Source organism: Mus caroli, chromosome 5 (assembly GCF_900094665.2).
Source record: "Mus caroli chromosome 5, CAROLI_EIJ_v1.1, whole genome shotgun sequence".
NCBI lineage: Eukaryota > Metazoa > Chordata > Mammalia > Rodentia > Muridae > Mus > Mus caroli.
Window position 1 is genome coordinate 20,405,458 of NC_034574.1, and position 25,550 is coordinate 20,431,007.

Consider the following 25,550-nt stretch of genomic DNA (forward strand, 5'->3'; position numbering starts at 1 on the left):
ACAAAAGCAGAATTCAGAGAGACATGTGAAAAAAAAAAAAAAAAAAAAAAAAAAAAAAAAAAAAAAAAAAAGAAGCTGACTTAGGAGTCAAAGACAAAGCTCAGTCTTGCCACTTTCTTCTGTGCTGTGCCTCACTGAGGAGAGGACTTTGTAACAAAACTCTGTGTGGGGGTGAAAAGGGAGGGTAAGAGGGTGTATGATATAAATAGGGGCTGGAGAGATGGCTAAGTGTTTAAGGGCACTTGCTGCTCTTCCAGAGGACCTGAATTTGATTCTCAGGACCCATGCCAGACAAATTACCACCTTCTGTAAGTCCAGCTCTAGGGCATTGATACCTTTGACCTCTCTGGGCATCTGTACTCCCATGCGCATACCTACATGCCGTGCAAACATATGTACAGTTCACACATGGGTTTTTTGAATTGTTTTGGTCTTTTCCAGAATTTTTCTAAATAGCTCTAGCTGTCTTGGAACACACTCTGTAGACCAGACTGCCCTCAAATTTAAAGATCCTCTACGTGCTGGAATTAAAAGTGCACACATAATTTAAAATAATAAATAATTTAAAATAATAAAATAAAAATATAATATAATAAATAAATAAAAATAAATAAAATAATACAAATGAAAAAATAAAATGGATAAATGATGAATAAAGTAAAATAATAAAAATTAAATCTTATGAAAACAGCTAGGTTCTCTGAAGACAGAAGCAAATTCACAATCCTCCCCCCCCCCAAGTTAGTGTTTGGATTCCTTAGCCTAGCACAGGGTACCCCAGAGAGCCCCTCTGCCCTCCACTATTAAGCCAGCTTTGTGCTCCTCCGGACTTGGTCAATGGCTTTTGGTTCCAATCAGGTGATTCTGGCTCTCCGTGTCACCCTATGACCCTTTGCCTTTCACCTGACCAATCCCTTTTATCTATTCTGCTGCCACTTAAGAAGATGTTCACCCTTCACCTCTGTCTCCACAAGGATAGACTTGTTCCTCTGGATGGGTGGAGAGCAAGGCATCCTGGCCTTTGTCTACTCTAAGCCCCTTTTTGTGCAAGAAAGTGTGTATCTCTGGCTGGCCTGGAACTCACTGTATAGGCAGACTGGCCCTGAACTCACAGAGATCCACCTGCCTCTGCCTCTCTTAACCTCCTCTGGTTGTTTTTTGAAGCAGATGTTACATTGTCTCCAGCTTCAAACTTGAAGCTAGGTTGTAACCAAGAATGGCCTTGAACTCTCCATCCTTTTGCTTCTATCTTGCCAGTGCTGGGATTATAAACCTGTGCCACTCCCCAGACTACTATCTTAAAATAAAAAAAAAAAAATTTAAAGTCAAATATTCTAACAGTGTAATACAGTGTAATACAAGTTGATACTAACATGCTGGGAAGACAGGTAGGAAAATGGTTAAACTCTCTGATTGCTGTAATTAAACCTATTTTTTTTCCCCACAAGAGTAGAGAACTTTGCACAGTAAAAACACTGCAATTTATAAACATACTATAGTCTCCAGTGTGAGGTGTTTCAGTCAGCTTCCTGCATGATGACATGTGTAGAGTATGTCCCATGTTCTGTGTTCAAAAGCCAGGCTGCAGTTCTCTGCCAGATATAGAGCTGTCAGAAATGACTTGGGGGTAGAGGGGCTCAGCAGTCAAGAATACTCGCTGCTCTTCCAGATGACTAGAATTCAGTTCCCAAGCCCCACATCAGACAACTCACAACTATTTGAAACTCCAGCCTCAGGGGACCCAACACCTTTTTGGACCTCTCTGGCACACTTGTATGTATACATACATACACAAATACATAAATACAAGTAAAATATTTTAAAAGCAAATTCCTTGGATTCACTGCCCTTTAATTTTTTTTAATATTCCTTTTTAATTAAAACTACATTGTGCATGGCGGTGGTAGCACACGCCTTTAATCACAGCACTCAGGGGACAGAGGCGGGCAGATCTCTGAGTCCAAGGCCAGCCTGGTCTACAGAGTGAGTTCCAGGACAGCAAAAGCTACACAGAGAAATCCTGTTTGTTTGTTTGTTTGTTTGTTTGTTTGTTTGTTTGTTTGTTTTTTGAGACAGGGTTTTTCTATATAGCCCTGGCTGTCCTGGAACTCACTTTGTAAAACAGGCTGGCCTCGAACTCAGAAATCGACCTGCCTCTGCCTCCCAAGTGCTGGGATTAAAGGTGTGCACCACCACCGCCCAGCTGAGAAATCCTATTTTGAAAAAAAAAAAAAAATTTTGAGTGTGGGAATTTTGCCTGCATGAGCCAAAAGAGAGTGTCAGATCGTCTGGGAGCTGCTATGCAGGTGCTGAAAATTGAACCCAAATTTTCTGGAAGAGCAGCCAGTACTTTTAACTGCTGAGCTAGCTCTCCACCCCCAAATCTTTGGTGTTTGTTGGCTTGCTTGCTTTTATTTTTTGAGAGGTTCTCTTGATGTAGTCCTGACTGTCCTAGAATTTACTGGGCCTCTACCTTACAGAGATCCTCCTGCCTCTGCCCCCTGCCCCCTGCCCCGAGTGCTGGAATTAAAGTCATGTGCCAACACTCATGGCCATGATTTTAAAAAAACAAAATAAGCCGGGCATGATGGTGCACGCCTTTAATCCCAGCACTTGGGAGGCAGAGGCAGGCGAATTTCTGAGTTCCAGGCCAGCCTGGTCTACAGAGTGAGTTCCAGGATAGCCAAGGCTACACAGAAAAACCCTGTCTCGAAAAAACCAAAAATAAATAAATAATAAATAAAATAAAAAAAATAAAATCAGAACTAATCTTGGTTCTTATATAATATTTCATTTGTTTTATGTGTATGCGTGTTTGGCCTGTATACATGTATGTGATCCATGTGGGTTCCTGAGGAGGTCAGAAGAGGGCATAAGATCCTGTGGAAAGGTTGTGAGCTGCCATGTGGATGCTGGGAAAAGAACCAAGGTCTTCTAGAAGAGCAGTCAGTGCTCTTACTGCTGAGCCAACTCTCTGCACCCCACCCGCCACCCTTTGATCTTCAGCTGTTACAGTTCAGAAACCTTTTACTCTTGCCATGTTCAGTTATATGATCCCATGAGGAGGACATAATCCACAAGTTAAGAAGCTGGGGTCTGAGGGTAGTGGGATGGCCCAGTGGGCCAAGGGACTTGCGACTGAAACTGACAGGCAATTCATTATTGCCTCAGTAACATTCAGGAGGCTGTGTACCTGGTGTCACAGTTCAGAAACCTGTTGCTAGCAGACTCTCCAAAATCATGAGGTCACACACCTGTAATTCCAGATCTCATGAGGCTGAGGCAGAGGAGTTTTGATCTCTAGGCCAGCCTGAACTACACAGGAAGTATAAGGCCAGCCTGGGATACACAGGAGACCAGTAAAGAGCACTTGTTCAAAAAGAAAAAAAGACAGGCATGAGTGGTACACACCTTTAATTATACAGTAGGGAGGAAGAGGCAAGTGATTCTAGGTAAGTTTAAAGATCAAACTCTTAGCATACTTCTACACACCTTCAATCCAGCACTTAGGAGTTAGAGGCGAGAGATTAGAAGTTTCAAATAATTAACAAATTGGAGGCCCATGCTATATGAGACTGTCAAAATTTAGAGAAAGAAGAGAGAAGGAAAAAAATTTAAGTTTTATGTTTTGGGTGTTTTGCCTACACATATGTCTAGGCAGTACATGCATGCCTGTGCTCTTGGAGACCAGAAAATGGCATAGGAGCCCTGGGAACTAGAGTCAGAGACAGTTGTGAGCCGCCACGTGGGTGCTGGGAACTCAGCCAGTCCTCTACGAGATCAGCAAGTATCATTAACTGTCGAACCATCTGTCCAGCTCCAAGTAGGTTTGTTTGTTTGCTTGCTTGCTTATTTGATTAAAGAGGGCGAGGGGGGTCGGGGGTAGATGGGGCTGAAGAGATGGCTCAGTGGTTAAGAGCATGTACTGCTCTTCCAGAGGACCTGAGTTCGATTCCCAGCAACCACATCAGGCAGCTTGCGACTGCCTCTAACTCAGCTCCAGAGGATCTGACACTGTTGACCTACAGGAACATCTGTATACACATATACATAGAGAGAGAAGGGAAGTCCAAATAGTTGCCCATGGACCAGCAAGATGGCTCAGTAGGTCAGGGTGCTTGCCTGAAAGCCTGATGACTTGAGTTCTCTCCAAAAGCCCACATACTAGAAGGAAAGATCAAACTCTCAATTTCCCCAAGTTGTCTTCTGACCTTCACACACACCATGTATGTGTGCCTCCTCACACATAAAACAGAAAAATGTAAAAAATATATTGTTTAATATAGTGAATTTATATATTATATAATAACTGTGTAATTATATGTGTTTAATGTATATTTAATTTAAATATAGCATATCATATACAACATATTATATAATATATTTATATATATTAAAACACTATATAGCATGCCTTTAATCCCAGCACTTGGAAGGCAGAGGCAGGCGGATTTCTGAATTCGAGGCCAGCCTACTCTACAGAGTGAGTTCCAGGACAGCCAGGGCTACACAGAGAAACCCTGTCTCGGAAAAAAAAAATATATAGAACTTTACTACTATGTGTGTATACACACACACACAGTAAAATACACATAGTAAAGTTCTCATACTTACCTGGCTGGGGAAATACCATGATCTTAAATATCTTAAATTGGTTTTCCAGAGTGATGCTCATCCATTCGACTGGAGATATGCTGAATTCTGTGATTTCCCCAAATTCAGGCAATTCAACTGTATTATTTGTAATAATGGGGCACTATGTTAAAGCTCTTCCCTGTTGCAGAGAACAATAAAGAGTTGTCCACAGTCTTCAGATGGTATGTCCTTAGAAGCATTCTCTGAGCTATGAAAACACTGACAGGAAAAAGATTACAAAAACAGAAAAGTCGTGTATAGATATGTTCATATATCCCATTTTTTTTTAAGATTTATTTATTTATTATATGTAAGTACACTGTAACTGTCTTCAGACACACCAGAAGAGGGCATCAGATCTCATTTCAGGTGGTTGTGAGCCACCATGTGGTTGCTGGGATTTGAACTCTGGACCTTTGGAAGAGCAGTTGGGTGCTCTTACCCACTGAGCCATCTCACCAGCCCCATATATCCCATTTTTAAAAACCATTTTTAAAATGTGACTATCACTATTCATGCATATAATAATTTGTACATGAATAATTCATATTCATGCATAAAGTAGCAATGTTTATGAAGAAGTAGACAGTGAGATGGGGTCATAGGTCAGGTGACACCTTGCTTGCTTGGTGTTCATGAAACCCTGGATTTAACACCAGCATGCCATAAGCCAGGCATGGTAGTGGTCACCTGTGATCTCAGTGCCAGGGAGATGCGAGTAAGAAGAGCACAAGTTCAGGATCTTCACTGGCTACAGTCTGAGACTTTATCTTAAAACAGTCAGGACTTGCAAGATGGTTCAGTGGGTAAGATGTTTGCTGCTAGGCCTAATGACCTGAGTTCCATCCCTTTACCCAAATGGGTAAAGAAGAAAACCAGCTCTCACAAGTTGTTCTCTGGTCTTCATACACACATAGACACAAACAAAATAAAAATATAAATATAAAGAAAAAAAACACAAAAAACAAACAAGCCAAGTAGGGTGGGGTGGGATGTGGTGACAGACATGTGTCTATAACCCTGCACTTGCTGATTAATGTGGGAGAATCACAAGTTCCAGGCTGTTCTAGTTGGCTTTTTTGTTGCTGTGATAAAAATACTATCCAAAAGCAACTTAGGGGAGGGAAGGGTTTATTTGGCTTATACTTCCAGGTCATACTTCATCACTGAGGGAAGTCAGGGCAGGAACTCAAGCACACATCATAGAGGAAGCCACTTACTGGCTCACTCTAATACAACCCATGCCCACAAGTTGCCCATAGTGAACTATGCCCACCTCTCCATCAAGCATCAATAAAGATGATATCTCACAGACATTGAAACAGAATCATCTGATCTAGACAATTCTTCATTGGAGTCTCACTGTATCAAGTTGACAATAAAAAATAAACAGCATGAGCCAGACACAGTGGCACACACCTTCAGTCTCAGCACTCAGGAGGCTGGCATAGTGGACCTCTGTGAGACTGAGGCCAGCCTGGCCTACATTGTGAGTTCCAAGACAGCCAAGATGATTTAAAGAGACCCTGTCTCAAACCAAACCAAACCAAAACAGAACCAGCATAAGGCCAACCTGAGCTATATGAGAGACCCTGCCTCAAAGGGAAAGTAGTAAATGACGGCTGGCCTGGGCTGGGATTCCCAGTGACCTTTACCACTCTGCACTGTGCATGTTTTTCTTCTTTGTGTTGTACCATTTCCTTTGTTGTTGTTGTTGTTGTTTTTCAAAGAAGGAAATTGAAATACAGCCCAGCACTCTGCCACATCCCTGTAAATCCATGGCCAACCAATTCCTGTCCAACCAAGAGTATCTCATGAGAACCTGTCAATAGATAGATTATAGATTGATTAGATAGATAGATGATAGATAGGTAGATAGATAGATAGATAGATAGATAGATAGATAGATAGATAGATAGATAGACAGCCCAGGCTGGGCCTAAATTTGCAATCTTCCTACATTATCTTCTGAACTGGGATTACAAGTGTGAACCACCAAGCCTATTTATTTATTTATTTATTTATTTATTTATTTATTTATTTATTTATTACATGTAAGTACACTGTAGTTGTCTTCAGACATACCAGAAGAGGGAGTCAGATCTTGTTACGGATGGTTGTGAGCCACCATGTGGTTGCTGGGATTTGAACTACGGACTTTTGGAAGAGCAGTCGGGTGCTCTTACCTGCTGAGCCATCTCACCAGCCCCACCAAGCCTTTTTTTATTTTACTTTATTATGTTAAAAATTCTGTGTGTTTGTGTGTGTGTATAATGATATGATGATATATGCATGGTTCTTCAAGTACCCAAAGACCAAAGGTAGTGGATCCCTTGGAACTGCACCTAGAGGAAGTCACTGGCTGCCAGCTGCCAGGTGTGGGTTCTGAGAACTGAAGTCAGGTCCTCTAGAAGAGCAATAGAAGACTTTGCTCATTGAATTTACATACACTCTGGTATTTTCCTCTTTTCTTGCAACAGCTCTTTGGTGAAAATATTAAAACTATGGCCACCATCCTATTACAATCTGTGCTGCTGTGGTTTCCAAGTTCTGATTCTCTCAGGGACAACTGCCAGTAAACATAGAAAATGTATGATGTTGTTGTGACATTCCTCCAACCTCAGCTGACTCAGTCGTCATCCCACCAGGGGCTCTCTCTCTCACCTATCAAAAGCTGGGTTCATTCCCTATAAATCTGTGTTTCTAACTCTTGCCTGTGTGCTTCACGTGGTACTGATCACTGTGGGTCCTCAAGAAGTGTCTGTTAGATTGCATCATAGACATCATTACTCCACCAAAGCCAGCAGGAGTAAAGGCCAGAAAGGGCCAGAGGGAGGCTTCACTGCTTTCTTTTAAGCAGCTTTTTGTTGTTCTATTGCCATTTTGAGATAGGGTCACTGGCTAGTCTGGAACTCACTCTGTAGACCAGGATAGTGTTGAGCTCATAGAGACCTTCCAGCCTCTGTTTCCCAAGGAATGGGACTACTGAAGTGCAGCATCATGCCTGACAATGAGACAGAGTCTCACCATGTACCCTTGGCTGGCCTGGAACCATGTAGACCAGACTGAGTCTATAGATATCTGCTTGTCTTTGCCTCTCAAATGCTGGAATTAAAGGTGTAGACGACCAATATTCAGGAGAGTGGGCCCTGTACCTTGCTTGAGCAGCACAGTAGGGCTGGTCCTGGTGGTGTGGGTAAGCCATGCCCAAGGGCATGAGAACAGGAGAGCTGGCCCTACCTCTTGATGGCTGCAGCACTGGGTGAGCTAATCTGGGCAGTGCTGAAGAGATTGTCCTGGTGGTGAGATCTAGCAGACCAACCAACTCAGCTACCACCCAGGCCCAGATCTAGGGCTTTGAGTTAGCCCACTCCAACATCTATCCCATCTATAAACTGCTGAAGCTTGTGTAGGGGCCAGTCCTGTAGATCCAAAGTTGTAGGATCTCCATGACACAGGACAGCAAGAGGATATTCTAGAGGAATCCCAGTGACAATCCAGTACTGACAGTGTAACAGAAGCCAGAGGCCTTGAACAAGACAAATGACTTACTGCAATGAACATTTGCCAGTAAAGATGCGTGGACAAATGTGTATACTGTGTGACAGACTACAACACACTACAACTTCCATGATATTTTGTTTGTTTGTTTGTTTGTTTTTCTTTTGAAGATCAGGTAGCAAGGGCTGAGGATGGATTTGCAGAGACAGGGAGATGAGTGGGATTGGGAATATCTGATGTGAAATTCATATTTTGTGAATTTCTTTTGTGTTTTTTATGTGGTGGCAGTGGTGGCACTCACCTTTAATCCCAGCACTCCGTTGGCACAGACAGGTGGATCTCTGTGATTTCGAGGCCCACTTGGTCTACAGATTAAATTCCAGGACAGCTAGCCAGGGTTATACAGAGAAGCTCTGTCTCAAAAACATAAATAAAAATTTTTTTAGGGCTGGAGAGATGGCTCAGTAGTTAAGAACACTGACTGCTCTTCTGAAGGTCCTGAGTTCAAATCCCAGCAACCACATAGTGGCTCACAACCATCCATAAGGAGATATGATTCCCTCTTCTGGTGTGTCTGAAGACTGCTACAGTATACTTACATATAATAATAAATAAATCTAAAAAAAAAAAATTTAAGCTCTCTCTACACCCGGCTATAAAAAGTTTTTTAAAAGGTGTGGGCCACCATCCTCAGCTTCTTAAAAGTGGTTTGTTTGTACCGGGCGTGGTAGCGCACGCCTTTAGTCCCAGCACTTGGGAGGCAGAGGCAGGCGGATTTCTGAGTTCGAGGCCAGCCTGGTCTACAGAGTGAGTTCCAGGACAGCCAGGGCTATACAGAGAAACCCTGTCTCATCCCCCCCACAAAAAAAAATGGTTTGTTTGTAATCATGAGTATTAAAGTGTGGGTATATGAAATGAGCACAGGTGCTTACAGAAGCCGGAGACGTCCTGGAGCTTGAGATATCAGTAGTTGTAAGTTGCCAGTGTGAAGACTAGGGCTGGATTCAGCGTCTTCTGTGTTTTGTTTTGTAAGATAGAGCCTTGCTGTGTAGCCCCAGTGGACTGGAACATAAGACAATCTTCGAGCATTTTCCCGCCAGGGCAGGGAATAGAGGTGTGCACTTCATTCTGCCATGCTGTTGTGTTTGCTGTTTTATTTTGTTTTGTTGGTGGGGACAGGGTCTCACTGCCAGCTCTGGCTAGCCTGGAACTCCTATGCAGCTATCAGGCTGCCCTTAGACTTGTGGCAATTCTCTTGTCCCTGCCTCTGGGGACTGAATTTAGATCTGTCAGGCTTGGTCCGTGTTTGGGGAGTATTTTGTTGGTCTTTCTGTTTTCTTTGCCTTTTGGGACGGACATTCTCAGTCTGTAGCCCAGGCTGGCATGGGATTTGTGATGGTCCCACTGTAGCCCAGGCTGGCATGAGATTTGTGATGGTCCCACTGTAGCCCAGGCTGGCATGNGATTTGTGATGGTCCCACAGTCTACAGGTACTGGGATCACAAGGATAAACCACACAGCCAATTGTGTCATGTTTTATTGTTAGTTCTGGACTTTCTTTGTTTTGGGTTTTGGTTTTGGTTTGATTTTTGATTTTTCAAGACAGGATTTCTCTGTGTGACAGCCCTGGCTGTAGATCAGGCTGTCCTTGAACTCACAGAAATCTGCCAGCCTCTGCCTCCTAAATGCTGGGATTAAAGGCAAGTGCCACCACCACCCAGTACACCACCCAAACCAACAAACACCATGGCATTTTTGGTACTATAGCTCTATAATACAATTTGAGTTGGGGCATGGTGATAACCTCCAGCAGGTTACTTCTGTTTTGTTTTGTTTGTTTGTTTGTTTGTCTTTGTTTTTGTTCTTTTGGTGCTACATAGGACACTCCCAACCTCAGTTCCCTCAAAACACCAAAGACAGTCTTCATTGGGAACTAGAAGTGTTTCTGAATTTTCAACAGTAAAGTTATTTTGGTTTGTTGGGTTTCATTCCTGCGATCAGGGTCCCTCTGTGACTTCATTCCCTATCTCTGGTTCCATTTATTACTTTGTGACTTCATCAGAGGGACAGTTTAGCTCCTGTGGGTAGAGTCCCAGGGGCCTCGCTTGTTCAGACTCAGTTTTGGAGATGGGTCTGGAACTGAATTCTCTGTACTTCATCCTTGGGCGCAAAGTGGAGGCCCACTTCTGGTTGGCTTCTGCAGGTAGCTGGTGATGTGCATTTGACTTCTGGAGCAGCATCAAAGATAGATGTCAAGGTGTGCCTACTGCCATTTCCAGAGTGCTTCTAAAGGTTAGTCTAACCCATGGCAGTCTCCCCTCCCTCCCGGGCCACGCAAACCAAAGTTCAATCAGACCTAGAACTTCCCCAGAGGCTGAAGCCAGGCCTAGAGAAAACCCCTGGATCTCAAGAAGAAGAGCCATCATGCATACTGAGGGCCACAGCTGCAGCTCAGACCCTAGCCAGTATCATCCGGTCTTGTTATGGTCCCTTTGGCCGGCAGAAGTTTCTGGTAACTGCCAAGGGAGAAACAATTTGTACAGGTCATGCCGCTGTCATCCTCAAGGCTCTGGAGCTGGAGCACCCAGCTGCCCAGTTTGTTCAAGAATTAGCCCAAACCCAGGTAGAGAACGCTGGGGATGGCACGGCCTTTGTTGTTCTACTGACAGAAGCCTTACTGGAGCAGGCCCATTACCTTCTGTGGGCTGGCCTAACTCCAACCCAGCTCAGGGAGGCCTTTGCCACAGCCACAGCAGAAGTTCTGACCGCTCTGCCTTCCCTGGCCATCCGCTCTCTAGGGCCTTTGGAAGATCCTTCCTGGGCCCTCCGTTCTGTGATGAGTACTCACACCCTGTCCAACTCAGATTATTTAACCAAGCTTGTAGCTCAAGCGTGCTGGGTTAGCAGGGAGCCAAATGGCAGCTTCAAGCCTGAGAGTATTGTCGTGTGCGCACTTCAGGGTGGGAAGCTGACTGATTCCCGAATTTTTCCTGGAGTAGCAATAGCGGGGAAGCTCTGTGGACGAAAGACTGAGGTCCTTGGTGATGCTAGGGTGGCCCTGTTCAATTGCCCCTTTGGTCCTACCAATCCATTTACACTGGCCACACCACGTCTCTCCAACCCGGAAGAACTACTAAGATTTCGGAAACAAACTGAACAAGTGGAAAAGGAAATAGCCCAACTAGCCATTATGGACATTAACGTGGCAGTGGTCTTGGGGGAAGTTAATGAGAAATCGGTGAACCAGGCTAACTACTGTGACATCATGGTTATTCAAGCCACGTCCCGAAAGGAGATTGTCTACCTGAGTGAGAAGCTGGGCACTCCTTTGCTCGGACGGGTCCTTCCTCCCCTGGAGGCTGGGAAGTGCCACAAGGTTTACAGGAAGGAGTTTGGAGATAGTGCGATGATAATGTTTGAATGGGAACATGAGATTGCACCTTTTCTCTCAGTGGTCCTTAGGGGACCCACCATCCAGGGACTTCGGGTTGCAGAGCAGGCTGTATACTATGGCATTGATGCATTTTCTCAGCTGTGTCAAGATCCCAGACTGCTGCCAGGAGCAGGTGCCACAGAGATGGCTCTGGCAAAAATGCTGGTAGACAAAGGAAGCCGACTGGCTGGCCCCAACGGTCTGGCCTTCCAAGCATTTGCTCAAGCCTTGAGTTCTCTGCCTAAAACCCTGGCAGAGAATGCAGGCTTAGCTGCCCAAAGCGTGATGGCAGAATTGAGTGGATTTCACCAAGCTGGGAACTTCTTCGTTGGAGTGGGAACAGACGGTTTAGTAAATGTGACTCATGAAGGTATATGGGACATACTGAGGACCAAAGCCCAAGGGTTACAAGCAGTCTCTGAGCTGGTGCAGCAGCTGGTGTCTGTGGACCAGATTATAGTGGCCAGAAAGACTCCTTTGTACAGACAGATCACAAACCCCACCTTGAATGCAAAGGTATCCTCACCCCTGAGAGCAAAATTCTTTGGAAAGTACATATAGTGGCACGGCACACTAAATAAAGAATGGTCAGGATTGCAAAGTGACCTCCAAAATACAGATGTTTTCCTTTTCTGTCCCTCATGTCTAGGGCTTCTAAAGCCCCTTCCTTCCTTCCTTCCTTCCTTCCTTCCTTCCTTCCTTCCTTCCTTCCTTCCTTCCTTCCTTCCTTTGGTTTTGGGTTTTGGTTTGGGTTTTGGGATTTCATTTGTTGTTGTTTTATTTTGTTTGATGAAGGGTTTCTCTGTGTATCCCTGGCTATTCTGAAACTGGCTTTGTAGACCAGGTTGGCCTAGAACTCTCAGATCTGCCTGCCTCTGCCTCCTAGAATGCTGGGATTAAAGGTGTGCACTACTACACCCTCTAAAAGGTCTGTCTGTCTGTCTGTCTATGTGTGTCTGTGTGTGTGTCTATGTGTGTGTGTGTGTGTCTGTGTGTGTGTTGATGTGTGGGTATGGGTGAGTGCATGTGTGTGCAGGAGGGACTCACTGGGGTCAGAAGAACTTGTTCTATCCCCTGGAGCTGGAGTTGCAGTTAGTTGTGAAGGGCACGAGAGTATTGGGAATGGGACCCAGGTCGTCTGGAAGAGCAGCCGTGCTCTTAACCACAGAGCCGTCTCTCTCTCAGCACATGAAGTCAGGCTGCAGAACAACAAAGATGAAGATCTGTACTTCCAGCAACTGGGAGATGAGTAGAGAAGCCAGAGCAGGTCGGTGTGAGACTCAGCTACATAGTGAGCTCCAGGTCAGTTTGGGCTTTGTAAATAAGATCTGTTTCAAACACAAAACAAAATAGCCCATCACTCCAGTGTTAGAGAAAGGAAGAGCACAAGTTCAAGGTCAGCAGCAAACAAAACGTAACTGTACCTCAGAGCTACCTTTTACCACTCCACACTCCCACTGAAAGTCCTTGTGCATGCTGGATAAATGCTGTAGCCTTCTCCACCCTGGCCGTGCCCCTGTGCTCTCAGGTTCTTTAGCCTGGGCTGATGGCCATCTCCATCTGGCAGCCTGCCCCTGAGCTTTCTATACTTCATGCTCGATCTGAGAGGCAGCAGTGTGAGCATCAGTTATCAGTGAGGACTGAGCTATCCCCAGTGTCAACCTGTGGGGTGATGGACAACTTAGACCTTGAAAAGTAGTGGCCTAGGCAGCAGTTCTACATCAGTGTGTCTGTCCATCCTAGAACCAGAGAAGCAAGGCCCTTAGTAATGTCAGTGTCACCTCCCAACACGGGACTCCTAGCACTTTCCTGGCAATGGAAAAGTAGACCAGAGCTTCACCTCAATTGGGCTGAGCCCCATCTGCTTCTGGAGCTATAGGATGGAGGTCTCTTCCCAAGGCCTCAGTTCTCAGGCCTTGGCTGCTGGCTGGTTCCAGTGTCTGATTCGGACACTTTAAATCCATCCCAGAAGTAGCAACGCCCAGGGTTCATCTCGATTCTGGTGGACCTGCCAGAGCCTCCTAGGGTCACTCTTCATGCCTGCCTCTCTGTAAGCTGCTCTGATGAACTGAAAGGAGATGACAAGATGCAGAAAAACAGAGGAATAACGAAAACTTCTAGTTAGGAGAAGAGGGAGACGGGAGGCTGACCTGGTGGGGACAGCGGCCCATTTAGGTAGTGGAATATGTTGTCTCCAAACCCTTCCTCCACAAGATCCTTGCAGTCCTGAAGAAAAACATGCATTCCAGATGGGAGTGGGGTGGGGAGGGGAAAACAGCACACTTTAACATGGAAGAGGAGGTAGAGGCTTGCCCAGTATCTACGAGGATCCTTCCCAAGAGTCTCTCCTTTTCAGGTCTCCTTTTCAGCATCTTTTGCCTGGCCTCACATGCTAAGCACTCTTGTGTATATAGGCCAAGGGCTTGTGAAAGCCAGAATTCAAAAGAACAGGGGTTGTAGATAGCACATAGCTCTGCTGTTAAGAATACTTGCCTAATGCTGGACTTTCTGAATTCCAAACCAGCTTGATATACATAGCAAGTTCCAGGCCTCAAAAAATTAGATTGATAGATAAGCAAATCATGCGAGTAAACAACCACTTTTTTAAAAAATTATTTTACACTGTAGCTGTCTTCAGACACACCAGAAGAGGGCATCAGGTTGTGAGCCATCATGCCGTTGCTGGGAATTGAACTCAGGACTGCAGAGCAGTCAGTGCTCTTAACCACTGAGCCATCCATCTCCCCAGCACCAACAACCACTTTCTGATTGGATCTAAGTCTACCTCCACAAGATAAAACTCACACCTGGCACCATTACCTGGCTAAGAACTTGTGGCGAGACAGGTCTCAGGTCCTACGGGAGAGCTTACTACTGTTACATTGCTCTGTGGAACCTAGTGAATCATTCCACAAACAGCCCGATGCCTGCCTCAAGCCTCTTCTGAGAAGCTGCTGTTTGCAGCAGACGGTGGTTAACAGTAACCCACAACTGGCCAGGTGCAGAGTGTTCAGCCCTAAAAGGAACACCTATCCAACGCTGCCAAGGCGCAGGGATCATCGCAGAAGAGGAGTGCTCCACGGGGACCCGTGTCTTCTGAACATATCAAGATGATTGCAAATAAGGAACTCACCATAGAAACTGTAACAGTTTGCACAAGAGCCGGGCGTGGTGGCGCACGCCTTTAATCCCAGCACTGGGGAGGCAGAGGCAGGCGGATTTCTTAGTTCGAGGCCAGCCTGGTCTACAGAGTGAGTTCCAGGACAACCAGGTCTATACAGAGAAACCCTGTCTCGAAAAACCAATTAAAAAAAAAAAAAAATTTATGGCTGATCAAGAGACCAGTTTAGCATAAGATTTAATGACTGGTCGAAGTGACCGGAGACGAATTTTTGCCCAAGATAGTTTTAGCAATGAANCAGAGGCAGGCGGATTTCTGAGTTCGAGGCCAGCCTGGTCTACAAAGTGAGTTCCAGGACAGCCAGGGCTACACAGAGAAACCCTGTCTCGAAAAACAGTTTGCACAATATCTCTGAAAGCCCAAGGCAGACCAAATCCCAGCATGGATAGGTAAGCTAACCATGAAACCCTATTCCTAGATGAGGAGCTACTGATGGTTGTCAGCACCTGGGATAGTCAGTGACAGTCCTCTTAAGAGTATAGCTACTGCTAAGTAGACCACTCTCGAATGGAAAACCACACAGCCAAGACTATGGGCAGCATAAAGTAGTCTTGAAGAATTTTTTTAAAAATAAAGATTAGTGGTCACAGGTAGTGGCACCTGCCTTTAATCCCAGCATTAGGGAGGGAGAGACAGGCAGATCACTGTGGTGGAGGCCAGCCTATGAGTTTCAGGATGGTCAGGGCTATGTAGAGAAACCCTGAAAAGAAAAACAAAACAACAACAACAACAACAAAAAAAAAAACAGAGCTTTGTAGGTAGGACAAAGCAGGGTGGATTCTGGAAAGACTTAGTTGGAAGATAATGATCTAAATATGTTGTATGAAACTCAAAGAACTAAAAAAAAAATTTTAAATGTCTTAGGGCTAAGAAGATAGCTTAGTCATTATTGATTCCCATACCCTATGCTTAAAAAAGAAAAAAAAAAGGACAATTTTAAGGAAACAACATTTTTCAGACTCCACAGGTATGGTGGTTTGAATAGGAATGATTTCCAAAGCCTCAAGTGTGTGAATACTTGGCCCACTATTAGTGTGCCACTGTGGGGGTGGACCTTGAGGTCTTCTATGCTCAAACTCTGAGCAGTGTGGAAGAGTCCCTTTCTCCTGCCTTTCTGATCAAAATGTAGAACTCTCAGCTCCTCCAGCATCAAGTCAGCCTGCACCCTGCCATGCTTTCCACCATGATGACAATGGGCTAAACCTCTGAACTGTAAGCCAGCCCCAATGGAATGTTTTCTTTTATAAGCGTTGCTATGGTCACGGTGCCTCTTCACAGCAATAGAAACACACACACTCACAAAACACAACAGGGCATAGGCATATATGAACTTAAAGATTGTGACAGTATGTACAAGACACACACACATACTCAAACACACACACCTCTCCAGTCTTGGCTTCCAGTGTTTACGGACTGCAGAATACCAATGGACAAGGACCCTTGCTGTGGCTGCTTCCCTGTGTTTATCCTCTTGGCAGGCACCCCAAGTTCTGTGCTAGCAATTCTCTTCAGAAGAGGATAAACTCAAAGATCCTTATGAAGACACAAAGCATCACTTCGTATTTCCTGCCCATGTTCATGTTGATTGTAGTCCAATATTATTGTCATTATTTACAAAAGGCAACCGGACTATGGCAGTATTTTCATTTTAATAAAAGCTTGCAAAACTACTTTTGATGATTTTTCCATTAGATTTTCATCTCATCTGTTCTTGCTTTGATTGTTGGAACTTAGTAGAAACATTTCAAAATACACACAAATGTCATTGAAATTAGTTTTTAAAGAAAATGTAAAGCTGGGCGTGGTGGCACATGCCTTTAATCCCAGCACTCGGGAGATAGAGGCAGGCGAATTTCTGAGTTCGAGGCCAGCCTGGTCTACAGAGTGAGTTCCAGGACAGCCAGGGCTACACAGAGAAACCCTGTCTGTTCTAGGATAGCCAGGGCTATACAGAGAAACAAAACAAAACAAAACAAAACAAAACGAAAAAAAAAAAAAGAAAATGTAGGAAGTCTGTTACAATGAAACCAGAGCAGAAGGTGAGCTTTCCTCTGTGTGGGTTTTTGTTTTGATCCAGTGCTGTGGCCAGGGCTATTAAGGAGAGGGAAAATGGGGAAAATGTCATTGGCAACAGTAAATAAAAATAGCAGCAAAATAAGTATGTACTGCTCGGTGTGGTATCAAACCTGAAAACCAGCCCAAGCAGTACTTAGAAAGATGAGACAAGCCAGGCAGTGGTGGCGCATGCCTTTAATCCCAGCACTTGGGAGGCAGAGGCAGGCAGATTTCTGAGTTCAAGGCCAGCCTGGTCTACAAAGTGAGTCAGTCCCAGGATAGCCTGGGCTATACAGAAAAACCCTGTCTTGAAAAACCAAGAACAGGGGCTGGTGAGATGGCTCAGTGGGTAAGAGCACCCGACTGCTCTTCCGAAGGTCAGGAGTTCAAATCCCAGCAACCACATGGTGACTCACAACCATCTGTAACAAGATCTGACTCCCTCTTCTGGAGTGTCTGAAGACAGCTACAGTGTACTTACATATAATAAATAAATAAATCTTTTTTAAAAAAAAGGTTTAAAAAAAAAAAGAAAAACCAAGAACAACAACAAAAAAAAAAAAACAAAAAACAAAAAGTTCAAGTTCATCTTCAAGTACAGGTGGAGTTGAAAAACAATATGAGAAACTGTCCCAAAACAAGAAAATGGGGCTAGAGAGATGCTTCAGCAGTTAAGCACTGGCTGGCTCTTCTTGCTGAGGACAAGTTTGAATCCCAGCACCCACACCCACATGGTGTCTCACAACTCTAACTCCAGTTTGCAGGGGATATGATACCCTCTTCTGGCCTCCTCAGGCACAAAACATGAATATAGTGCCTGTACATACATGCAGATAAAACACGTGATGATATACACACACACACATATATACATATATATATACACATATATACATATATGTACATATGTGTATATATACATACACACACACATATACATATTTGAGACAGAGTTACTCTATATATCCCTGGCTGTCCTGGAACTCACTCTGTAGAACAGTGTGGCCTGAAACTCAAGAGATTCTGCCTCCAGAGTGCTGGGAATAAATGCGTGCACCATTACTGCCTTACATTTTTTGTTTGTTTGTAATCTTTCTTTTAAAAGTAGCAAGAAAATAAAAAAAAGAAAAAAAGGAAAAGAAAGAAGGAAGGAAGGAAGGAAGGAAGGAAGGAAGGAAGGAAGGAAGGAAGGAGGGAGGGAGGGAGGGAAGAAAATAAAAACTCAGATTGAGGATGGCTGGAAAAATAGGTTCCCATGCTTCTGTTTGCCAGGTGACTGAGTGACTGGAAGTAGACTGTCAGCCTGTTGACTGAGCAGAGTGACAGAGTCTTTTAGGTGAATTATACAGTTACATGGACTCTGAAAATAGTTATCTCCCACAGCAGGAAGCAGAACTATCCTACAGGCTCAGCAGCCCCCATCCCCGTTCTCTTAGAATCCTTAGAAAGGAGAGGACAGAAACTCAGCTCCCCCCTGTCACTCTCAACAGCCTGAAGAGGCCCCTTAATCTCTCAGGGATCATGACTCAGGCCAAACTAGGATTTGTGGCTTTAATACAGAAAAGAATTCCAGGCCTAGTTGTTTTGAAGCAGAGTTGGAGGGGTTTTTTGTTTGTTTGTTTTTTTAAGATTTACTTCATTGGGCGTGGTGGCTCACGCCTTTAATCCCAGTACTTGGGAGGCAAAGGCAGGCGGATTTCTAAATTCGAGGCCAGCCTGGTCTACAGAGTGAGTTCCAGGACAGCCAGGGCTACACAGAGAAACCCTGTCTCCAAAAAACAAAAAAAAAAAAAAAAATTATTTATTTCATGTATGTGAGTACACTGTTGCTGTCTCCGGACATACTAGAAGAGGGCATCAGATCCCATTACAGATGGTTGTGAGCCACCATGTGGTTACTGTGAATTGAACTCAGAACCTCTGGAAGAGCAGTCAGTGCTCTTAACCACTGAGCCATCTCTCCAGCCCAGAGTTGGAGAATTTATTAAAAATATTTTTAATGGGACAGGGTGTGGTGGCTCATTCCTTTAATCCCAGTACTCTGGAAGTAGAGGCAGGCAGGTCTTTATGAGTTCAAGGACAGCCTGGTCCACAGAGTGAGTTCCAGGAGAGTCAGTGCTGCACAGAGAAGCTGTCTTGAAAAACCAAAAAACCAAAAGTGTATGAGTGTTTTTTCCTGCATGTGACATGCCACACGTGTGTAGAGTATGTACAGGTCAGAAGAGGGTGCCAGATACCCTGAATCTGGAGTCACACATGTGCTATGATGTGTGTGTGTGTGTGTGTGTAAAATGAGGGTTAGGAAGTAGAAAGGCACCAAGAAAGCAAGAAGAAAGGAGGGCAGGAGACAGGCAGAGAGCCAAGTGGGCATGTGTTACAAGGAGAGGATAAGAAAACGCCACAGAGATATATGTACCTGATGTGAGTTTGGGCTCCTCAAGGAAACCTTGAAATTAATTAGTATTAGCCAGATATTCCATTTTGGTGGCTCTCCAGTTAGATCTCAAATGTTCTTACAAAAGCTTTCCCCTCTTTTCTTTTTTGATAACTAGGTGCAGTGGCCCTGGAGAGGCCTCACACAGAGCTGTAACTGATGAGGGTCTCAGGACACAGCCCACTCTCCTTCACCCTGACCCTCCACCAAGGTCCCTACAGCTAGAGATGTAGTCCAAAATAAATGTATTCTAGGACTGAGGTTAGACTCAGATTGCAGTCCTCAAGGTCCAAACCAGCTCAGAACCATACCACACTCTGCCGTCCCTTGGCCATCCAAGTGGCAGAGGGGTTGAAACAGGATACACCCAAGTTTCCTGCGTCTTCAGCTTTCTCCACCAGAGCTCCATCCACCATCTCTAATGTTACAATTTCCTTTTTCTTGGTAACTCTTTTTAGAAGACTAAACCTACCACAGGAAGACAAATCACAAAATACCCTCTAACAGGTTGCCTCTTCCTGAGCTTAACATGTCCTCTTAAACCAGGGCTCAGCGAGAGATAGCCCTGGTGTGTAGCTATGAAACCAACTCTGGTCCTAAGAGCCTTCCTTCAAACCCACTCTCTTGGGGACACCCAGGGTTACACTTGAGCAGCAGGCATCCATCACCACCCTCACCGCAGGGCTAGATGGTGGATGCCTGCAAAGACCAGTCCAGGTACTTTGTTAGCATCAGGGCAAGCTTACCCACTGAATGCACTTGTCCATTCCCCCTCCTCAGGAGAGTACAAGTGAGTTATTTTCCCAAGTCTGGGCATAAACATAATCTCTTCCAATTCTCACACCAACGCTGAACATAGTCAAGTCCAGTATTATTAGCCCCACTTGATAGAGGAAGAAACTGAGACTTATATGTGGTTGGGGGTGGCTGGCAGTTCCCAAGCCTGCAGGAGGAGAAATACCTGTGCAACGTGACCCCGCAAACCCTTCCAGGGCTAAGCTGTGTCCATCCTTCAATTTGATTCACCTGAAATGGCAATGCTAGCAGTGAGTGTCCTTTAAGAACCTGAGATGATCCAGTTGATGGCAGGCTAATTCTCCTAAACCGTTAGTTATACATTCCATTATCCTAGTGGCCCTCTAGGACAGGAACATTGCAGCGCTCAAAACCTATCCCAATCCCACAGGAGGCTCCCTGCCCTAGGGAGACCATGTGACTATCCTGCACACATCACATACTGGTCCCACCCAGTTTCTACCCTGCCCCAGGGCGTGATCTGCTCTACACTTCCCATTCCCCAGGGCCAGGGAACTCTGGCCCAGAATGCAGGAAGCTGAGCACCTTTGAGCCAGAGCTAGACTCAGTGTTTGCTGAGCTCACTGAAGATCCTAGGTCAGCCCTTAGCTGGGAGCAACCTGATGACAGCAGACTTGGATGGAAAATGTTAGCTAAAGGGATGTCCACAGACATTTTATTTAGAATTTCCATTTTTATTGAAAGGAGATTGTTTTCATACAATATATTCTGATCACCTTTTTCCCTTCTCCCATATCGCCCCTAACCCTCTCCCCACCTTCCCATACCCACAGGATTCTTTTTTGAGATGGTTTGGTTTGACATGTTTGTTTTTATAAACAGGGTCTCATGTAGGCCAGGCTGGCCTCAAATTCACATGGCTACTGAGGCTAGCCTTGACCTCATGACTGACCAGCCTGCTTCTACAAGCCTCCACACCTCCGTGTGGGACTGGGTAGTTGTGCACAAATACAAGGGCATGTCTTTACCCTTAAAACTGACACAGACGAAGACTGGAATCACAGAGACCCAGCGTTAACCAGCAGTCACCCAGCTCACCCTGTATGTTTGGGGCATGCAGGTTTGGTGCTACATTTTAAAACTCCAGGGCAGCTGCTCTAAAACTGTCCTCGCCTGTGTCATAGAAACACCAGACAGGTCCAGCCACTGAGAGAGTGCTCTTTTTACTGTGTTCCTGCCCTGTGGCACAAGTATGACACTTATAACCACCTCCAGGGCAGCAGCTGGGATCCCCTCCCCCACTGGAACCAGCATCCAGCAGAGCCTGGAGCTGCCCTGGGGAAAGGGGGGCTGCCTGCCAAGGATCTGCCCACCTGGGGCCACCGCCAGGGCCCAGTCAGACTCTGCAGTCTGTACACAACCTGAAACAAAGTGGGCAAAAGGGTGTCCTTGAGTCCACATGCCTTAGTTCTTACTCTGCTCATCAAGAAATAACAGGAAATAAAGAAAGAAAATGAAAGAATCATAAACTGTTTACAAGAGTAGCTCCTCTCCCAATTCTTGTTCACAGGTGTGTCTACACCATGGGGTCCAGCCAACAGGAAGACTAGGTTGCCTGTTGACTGGATCCCATCTCATGGAGGCATTTGTTTATCCACTAAGCATTTGCTCAACCTGCCCTAGGAAATAGAAAGAGCCCAGCTTGGAGGGAGAAGGGGAACCGGCCATTTTAAGTAAACAAGAAGGCTTAAGCCCGTGCAGCATGCTTTGAAGGAAGTAACTGGGAGAGGACAGAAAGTACCTGGCTGGGGGGCAGGGAAAGGACCGATTTCAGATCAGCTGACACTGAAGGCTGACCTGAGAAGTCAGAAGAGATGCAGCTCCACACAAGCCCGAAAGCCTCAAGTGCAAAGTTGGAAATGGGAAGCCCTGAGGGAAGGTTCTCAGTGTGCCTGAACTGCAGTGAGCCACAAGCTAGGCGCCTACAGAGCTGGGCCTCCCCCAGCCAGGATCCCGGAGCTCTGCCGACCTCGGGATGCAACCTAAAAGGCCACTTCTGTCAACTGGAATGCCTTAATGAGCCTGACAGGGCAATCTGCCGAGCCTGACCTGCATGCACACAAGATCATCTACTGCAGTAATTTTGAAAAAGTCATGGGTGTGGAGAGGGAGTGGCAGAGTAAGTGGGTCAGGGTCTTCTGTGGCCCAGGCTGGCCTTGAACTCCTGATTTTACCCCAGCCTCCCATCACAGGCAAGACCACCACACTCAACAGCTGTTTTGTTTTTGAGCTGGTTTCAAATAGCTCATACTGACCTTGAACTCCCCATGAGGCTGGCCTTGAATTCTTCCTGCCCCCAAATCCCAAGTGCAGAGAGTACCAGAATTACCACAGTGGGGATTAAGACAACCCCCCAGAAGACAGGGTTTCAATGCACAGCCCTGACTGGCCTGGAATCTGCAATCCTTGCTCCACTCACTAGCAAAGGCTAGGCCAGTTTCAAATTTCAAATAAATTTCTCTTGGAGGCTACACTGCACTGTGCAGTTTTATCAGTTTATTTCTTCTCTCTCCCCTCCCCCCACCCCTTGGTTTTTCGAGACAGGGTTTCTCTGTGTAGCCCTGGCTGTCCTGGAACTCACTCTGTAGACCAGGCTGGCCTCAAACTAAGAAATGTGCCTGCCTCTGCCTCTCACGTGCTGGGATTAAAGGCATGAGCCACCACTGCCCAGTTTATTTCTACCCTCTAAAACGATTAAAAAAGCTAGCTCAACTATAAAAATTACACAAGTAAATTTTAAATGTCAATATTGCATAAACAATGGAAATTTGACTGCTACTCAGGAAAGGCAGCCTATATTTTTGGAGTAACAAATTTGGTCACTTTAGGAACTAAGTCCTGGGACTGCAGAGATGACTCAGAGGTTCAGAGCACTGGCTCTTCCAGAGGACTTTAGTTCAATTCTGAGCACCCACATGGTAGCTTTCGACTGTAACTCCGACTGGAATCTAACATCCTTACACAGACATACAGGCAGGCAAAACACCAATGCACATAAAATTAAAATTAAAACTTTCAATCCCAGGGTGGAGAGATGACTCCTTCTGCAGAGGAGCCCCCAAGTTAGGTGGCCCACAACCAGCAGCTCCAGGAACCCAGCGCCCGCCCTCTCTGGCTTCTGCAGTCAAACCCCGTACCAAGGAACTAGCGAGTTCCAAACCAGTCAGAGATACAAAGGGAGAGGTGAGATCCTGTTTGAAGAAACCTCCAAACCTAAGACACACCCAAAGAAAATCACTACCACCACTATCAACAACAAAATGTTTGAATGATCTGGGCCATCCAGTTCCTTTCTGGAACCCAAACCAGTTAATATTGATATTTACGTTTATCACTTAACCTCTCTCTTTCCCTGATTTCGAAATGAGGTCTGTTCCACTCAGCCGAATTTAAGGAGAGGTGTGAGGGAATGAAGGCGGTGTGCGTGGGGGCTGGGGAAGAAGGAGTTGAAAGGGGCGGGGTGGGGCGGGGTACAGAGGCAAGTGTAGATCGCTGCTACGTTGAGTTTGGGACCGGGACCAGGTATCGAGGCCCGGGCTCCCAGACCCAAAGAAAGCAGGAAGAAACGCAGCAAAGAGGGAGGGAAGCCGACAGAAACTGGAATGCCCACGGGAACAGACTCAACAGCGACCAGCTGAATCCATCGCGGACCATAGGAGGAAAGGCGCCTGGCGCGAGAGGCCAATAGGAGGACTAGCCGAAAAAGGGGCGCTGCAAGGCCAACCCGAGGACCGGCCAGGCTGGGGGCGGGGCCTCTGGGACGAAGCCAATGACAGGGAGAGCGGCCTGGGAACGCGTGGCCAATGGCAGGGCGAGCTGGGTTGGGGCGTGGCCCCTGGTGTGAAGCCAATGGCAGGGAGTACAGCTTGGGCGAGGCCAGTGGGAGCTCGAGGGTGGGGGAGGAGCCAGACCCGGAAGGCAGTGGGGGCGGGGAGCCGCGATGACAACCTGTCAAGTCCACTTCGGGACGAACTAGGTCACGCGCTTCTTGTAGCTCCGGCGCCCCCGCCCCGCGAGGCCCTGCGGGTGGCCCCGGGGCCCGGCCGCTCCGCTTCCTCTTCCTGCCCGCGGGGGTGGGGGCGGGGCGGACACCTGCTGTTCGCAGGCCCGCTCCAGCCTTCGGGCTGCCGAAGGTCTGTCTCCTAGCCTTCGGGCCAGTGCCCGCCGATCCTCCGGGAGCCAGGTCCGCGATCTCCGGCGCCCGCCGTGGGCTCGAGAAAGCGCACAGCGCACTACTTGTCGCGGAGGGATCCGGCCCCTGAGTTACCTGTTCTCCACTCGGAGCTGACCTCGGCCCAAGGGCCCGCAAGTCCGCCTCACCGAGAAGTAATACAGGTTCGGATCCGCGCCGCCGACCTCACAATGGCGCGGGCGTCCAGCCACTGTCACGCAGCATCCGGTGCGATTATTCGCCCAGAGCTTCACTGCTTAGGGGACCGCGGCGAGGCCCTTCTCCCTCTCGCTCATTCAGAAGACGAGAAGGTCCCCGCACGACACAACCACGCTGTTTTAACAATACCCAACTCTGCTCTTCCAAACTGCACACACTTAAAGGTGACATGGCCACAGACTGTGGGTTGCAATACTACGTTGCAATTCTGCACTAGTTATTTGAAAGCTTTCTTACAGTACTACAGCGAAACGACCGGTTACAAACCTTTCATTTTCGTTCGAACACGGTACTCTTTAACCAATGGATATTCTATGAATACTTGTATTCAGTATCTCTAGATTTTTAAAAAACCAAATGTAAAGACATTACCAAATAAGTGGTTCATCAGTGAAATAATTTTGTTTTGCCTTTAAATTTTAGCCTTTTTGGAAGGCACATTATTTGCAGTATACACAGATATAAATTTTGTACATTAAAATAGCCTGTATAGCCTTTTTGTCGTTCTTTCATGAAGCCCCTCCCACTCTGGAGGTTCTTTCACTTCTATTAATTTTAAGTCTGGTTAAAAAAATAGTGCTTGAGGCCAGCCTGGTCTACAGAGTTAAAGCCAGGACAGCCAGGGTTAAAAGAGAAACCCTGTCTCAAAAAAAACAGAAAAAAAAGTACTTAAATTAAACATAAAAACAATTAGCATTTACATTTGAAGAATGCCTTTTCATGTTTATTACCATGTACATTACTAGGAACCAGAAGTCCAACCTTGTAAAAAATTAAAATTCAACAAGACAGGCCTTTATTGTGAGGTTACTGTCTTTTCATTATAACTCATTTTTTACAGCCAGCTAATTTTCCAGAGGGAATTACTGTTCCTATCTTTAGTCAATTTGGTTAAGAATTCTCTGCCTTTAAATATATAAAAATGTGTATGATTTTATTTTTCTGTGAGAGCATGAAGGTTAGAGGACAACTTGTGGGCATGCTATTCTTTTACCTAGGAATGGAACACATTTCCACCCTGTGACAGGGTCTCAAGTAGCCTTAGATAGCCTGGAACTCACCTGTATAGATCACATTGACTGAAATTTCGGAGATTCCTCTG

General features: G+C 45.8%; 1 protein-coding gene and 1 non-coding gene across 2 annotated transcripts; both read left to right on the forward strand.

Moving 5' to 3' along the window:
- Window positions 1-4,606: 4,606 nt before the first annotated feature.
- LOC115031241 lies at window positions 4,607-4,777 on the forward strand. The gene has a single exon (XR_003836849.1). It is a non-coding gene; the product is annotated as a U1 spliceosomal RNA (small nuclear RNA).
- Window positions 4,778-10,225: 5,448 nt separating this feature from the next.
- Cct8l2 (chaperonin containing TCP1 subunit 8 like 2) lies at window positions 10,226-12,185 on the forward strand. Its single transcript, XM_021163453.1, has one exon. It carries the CDS (start codon window positions 10,442-10,444, stop codon window positions 12,128-12,130), a length of 1,689 nt encoding a protein of 562 aa, XP_021019112.1. The 5' UTR covers window positions 10,226-10,441; the 3' UTR covers window positions 12,131-12,185.
- Window positions 12,186-25,550: the final 13,365 nt, after the last annotated feature.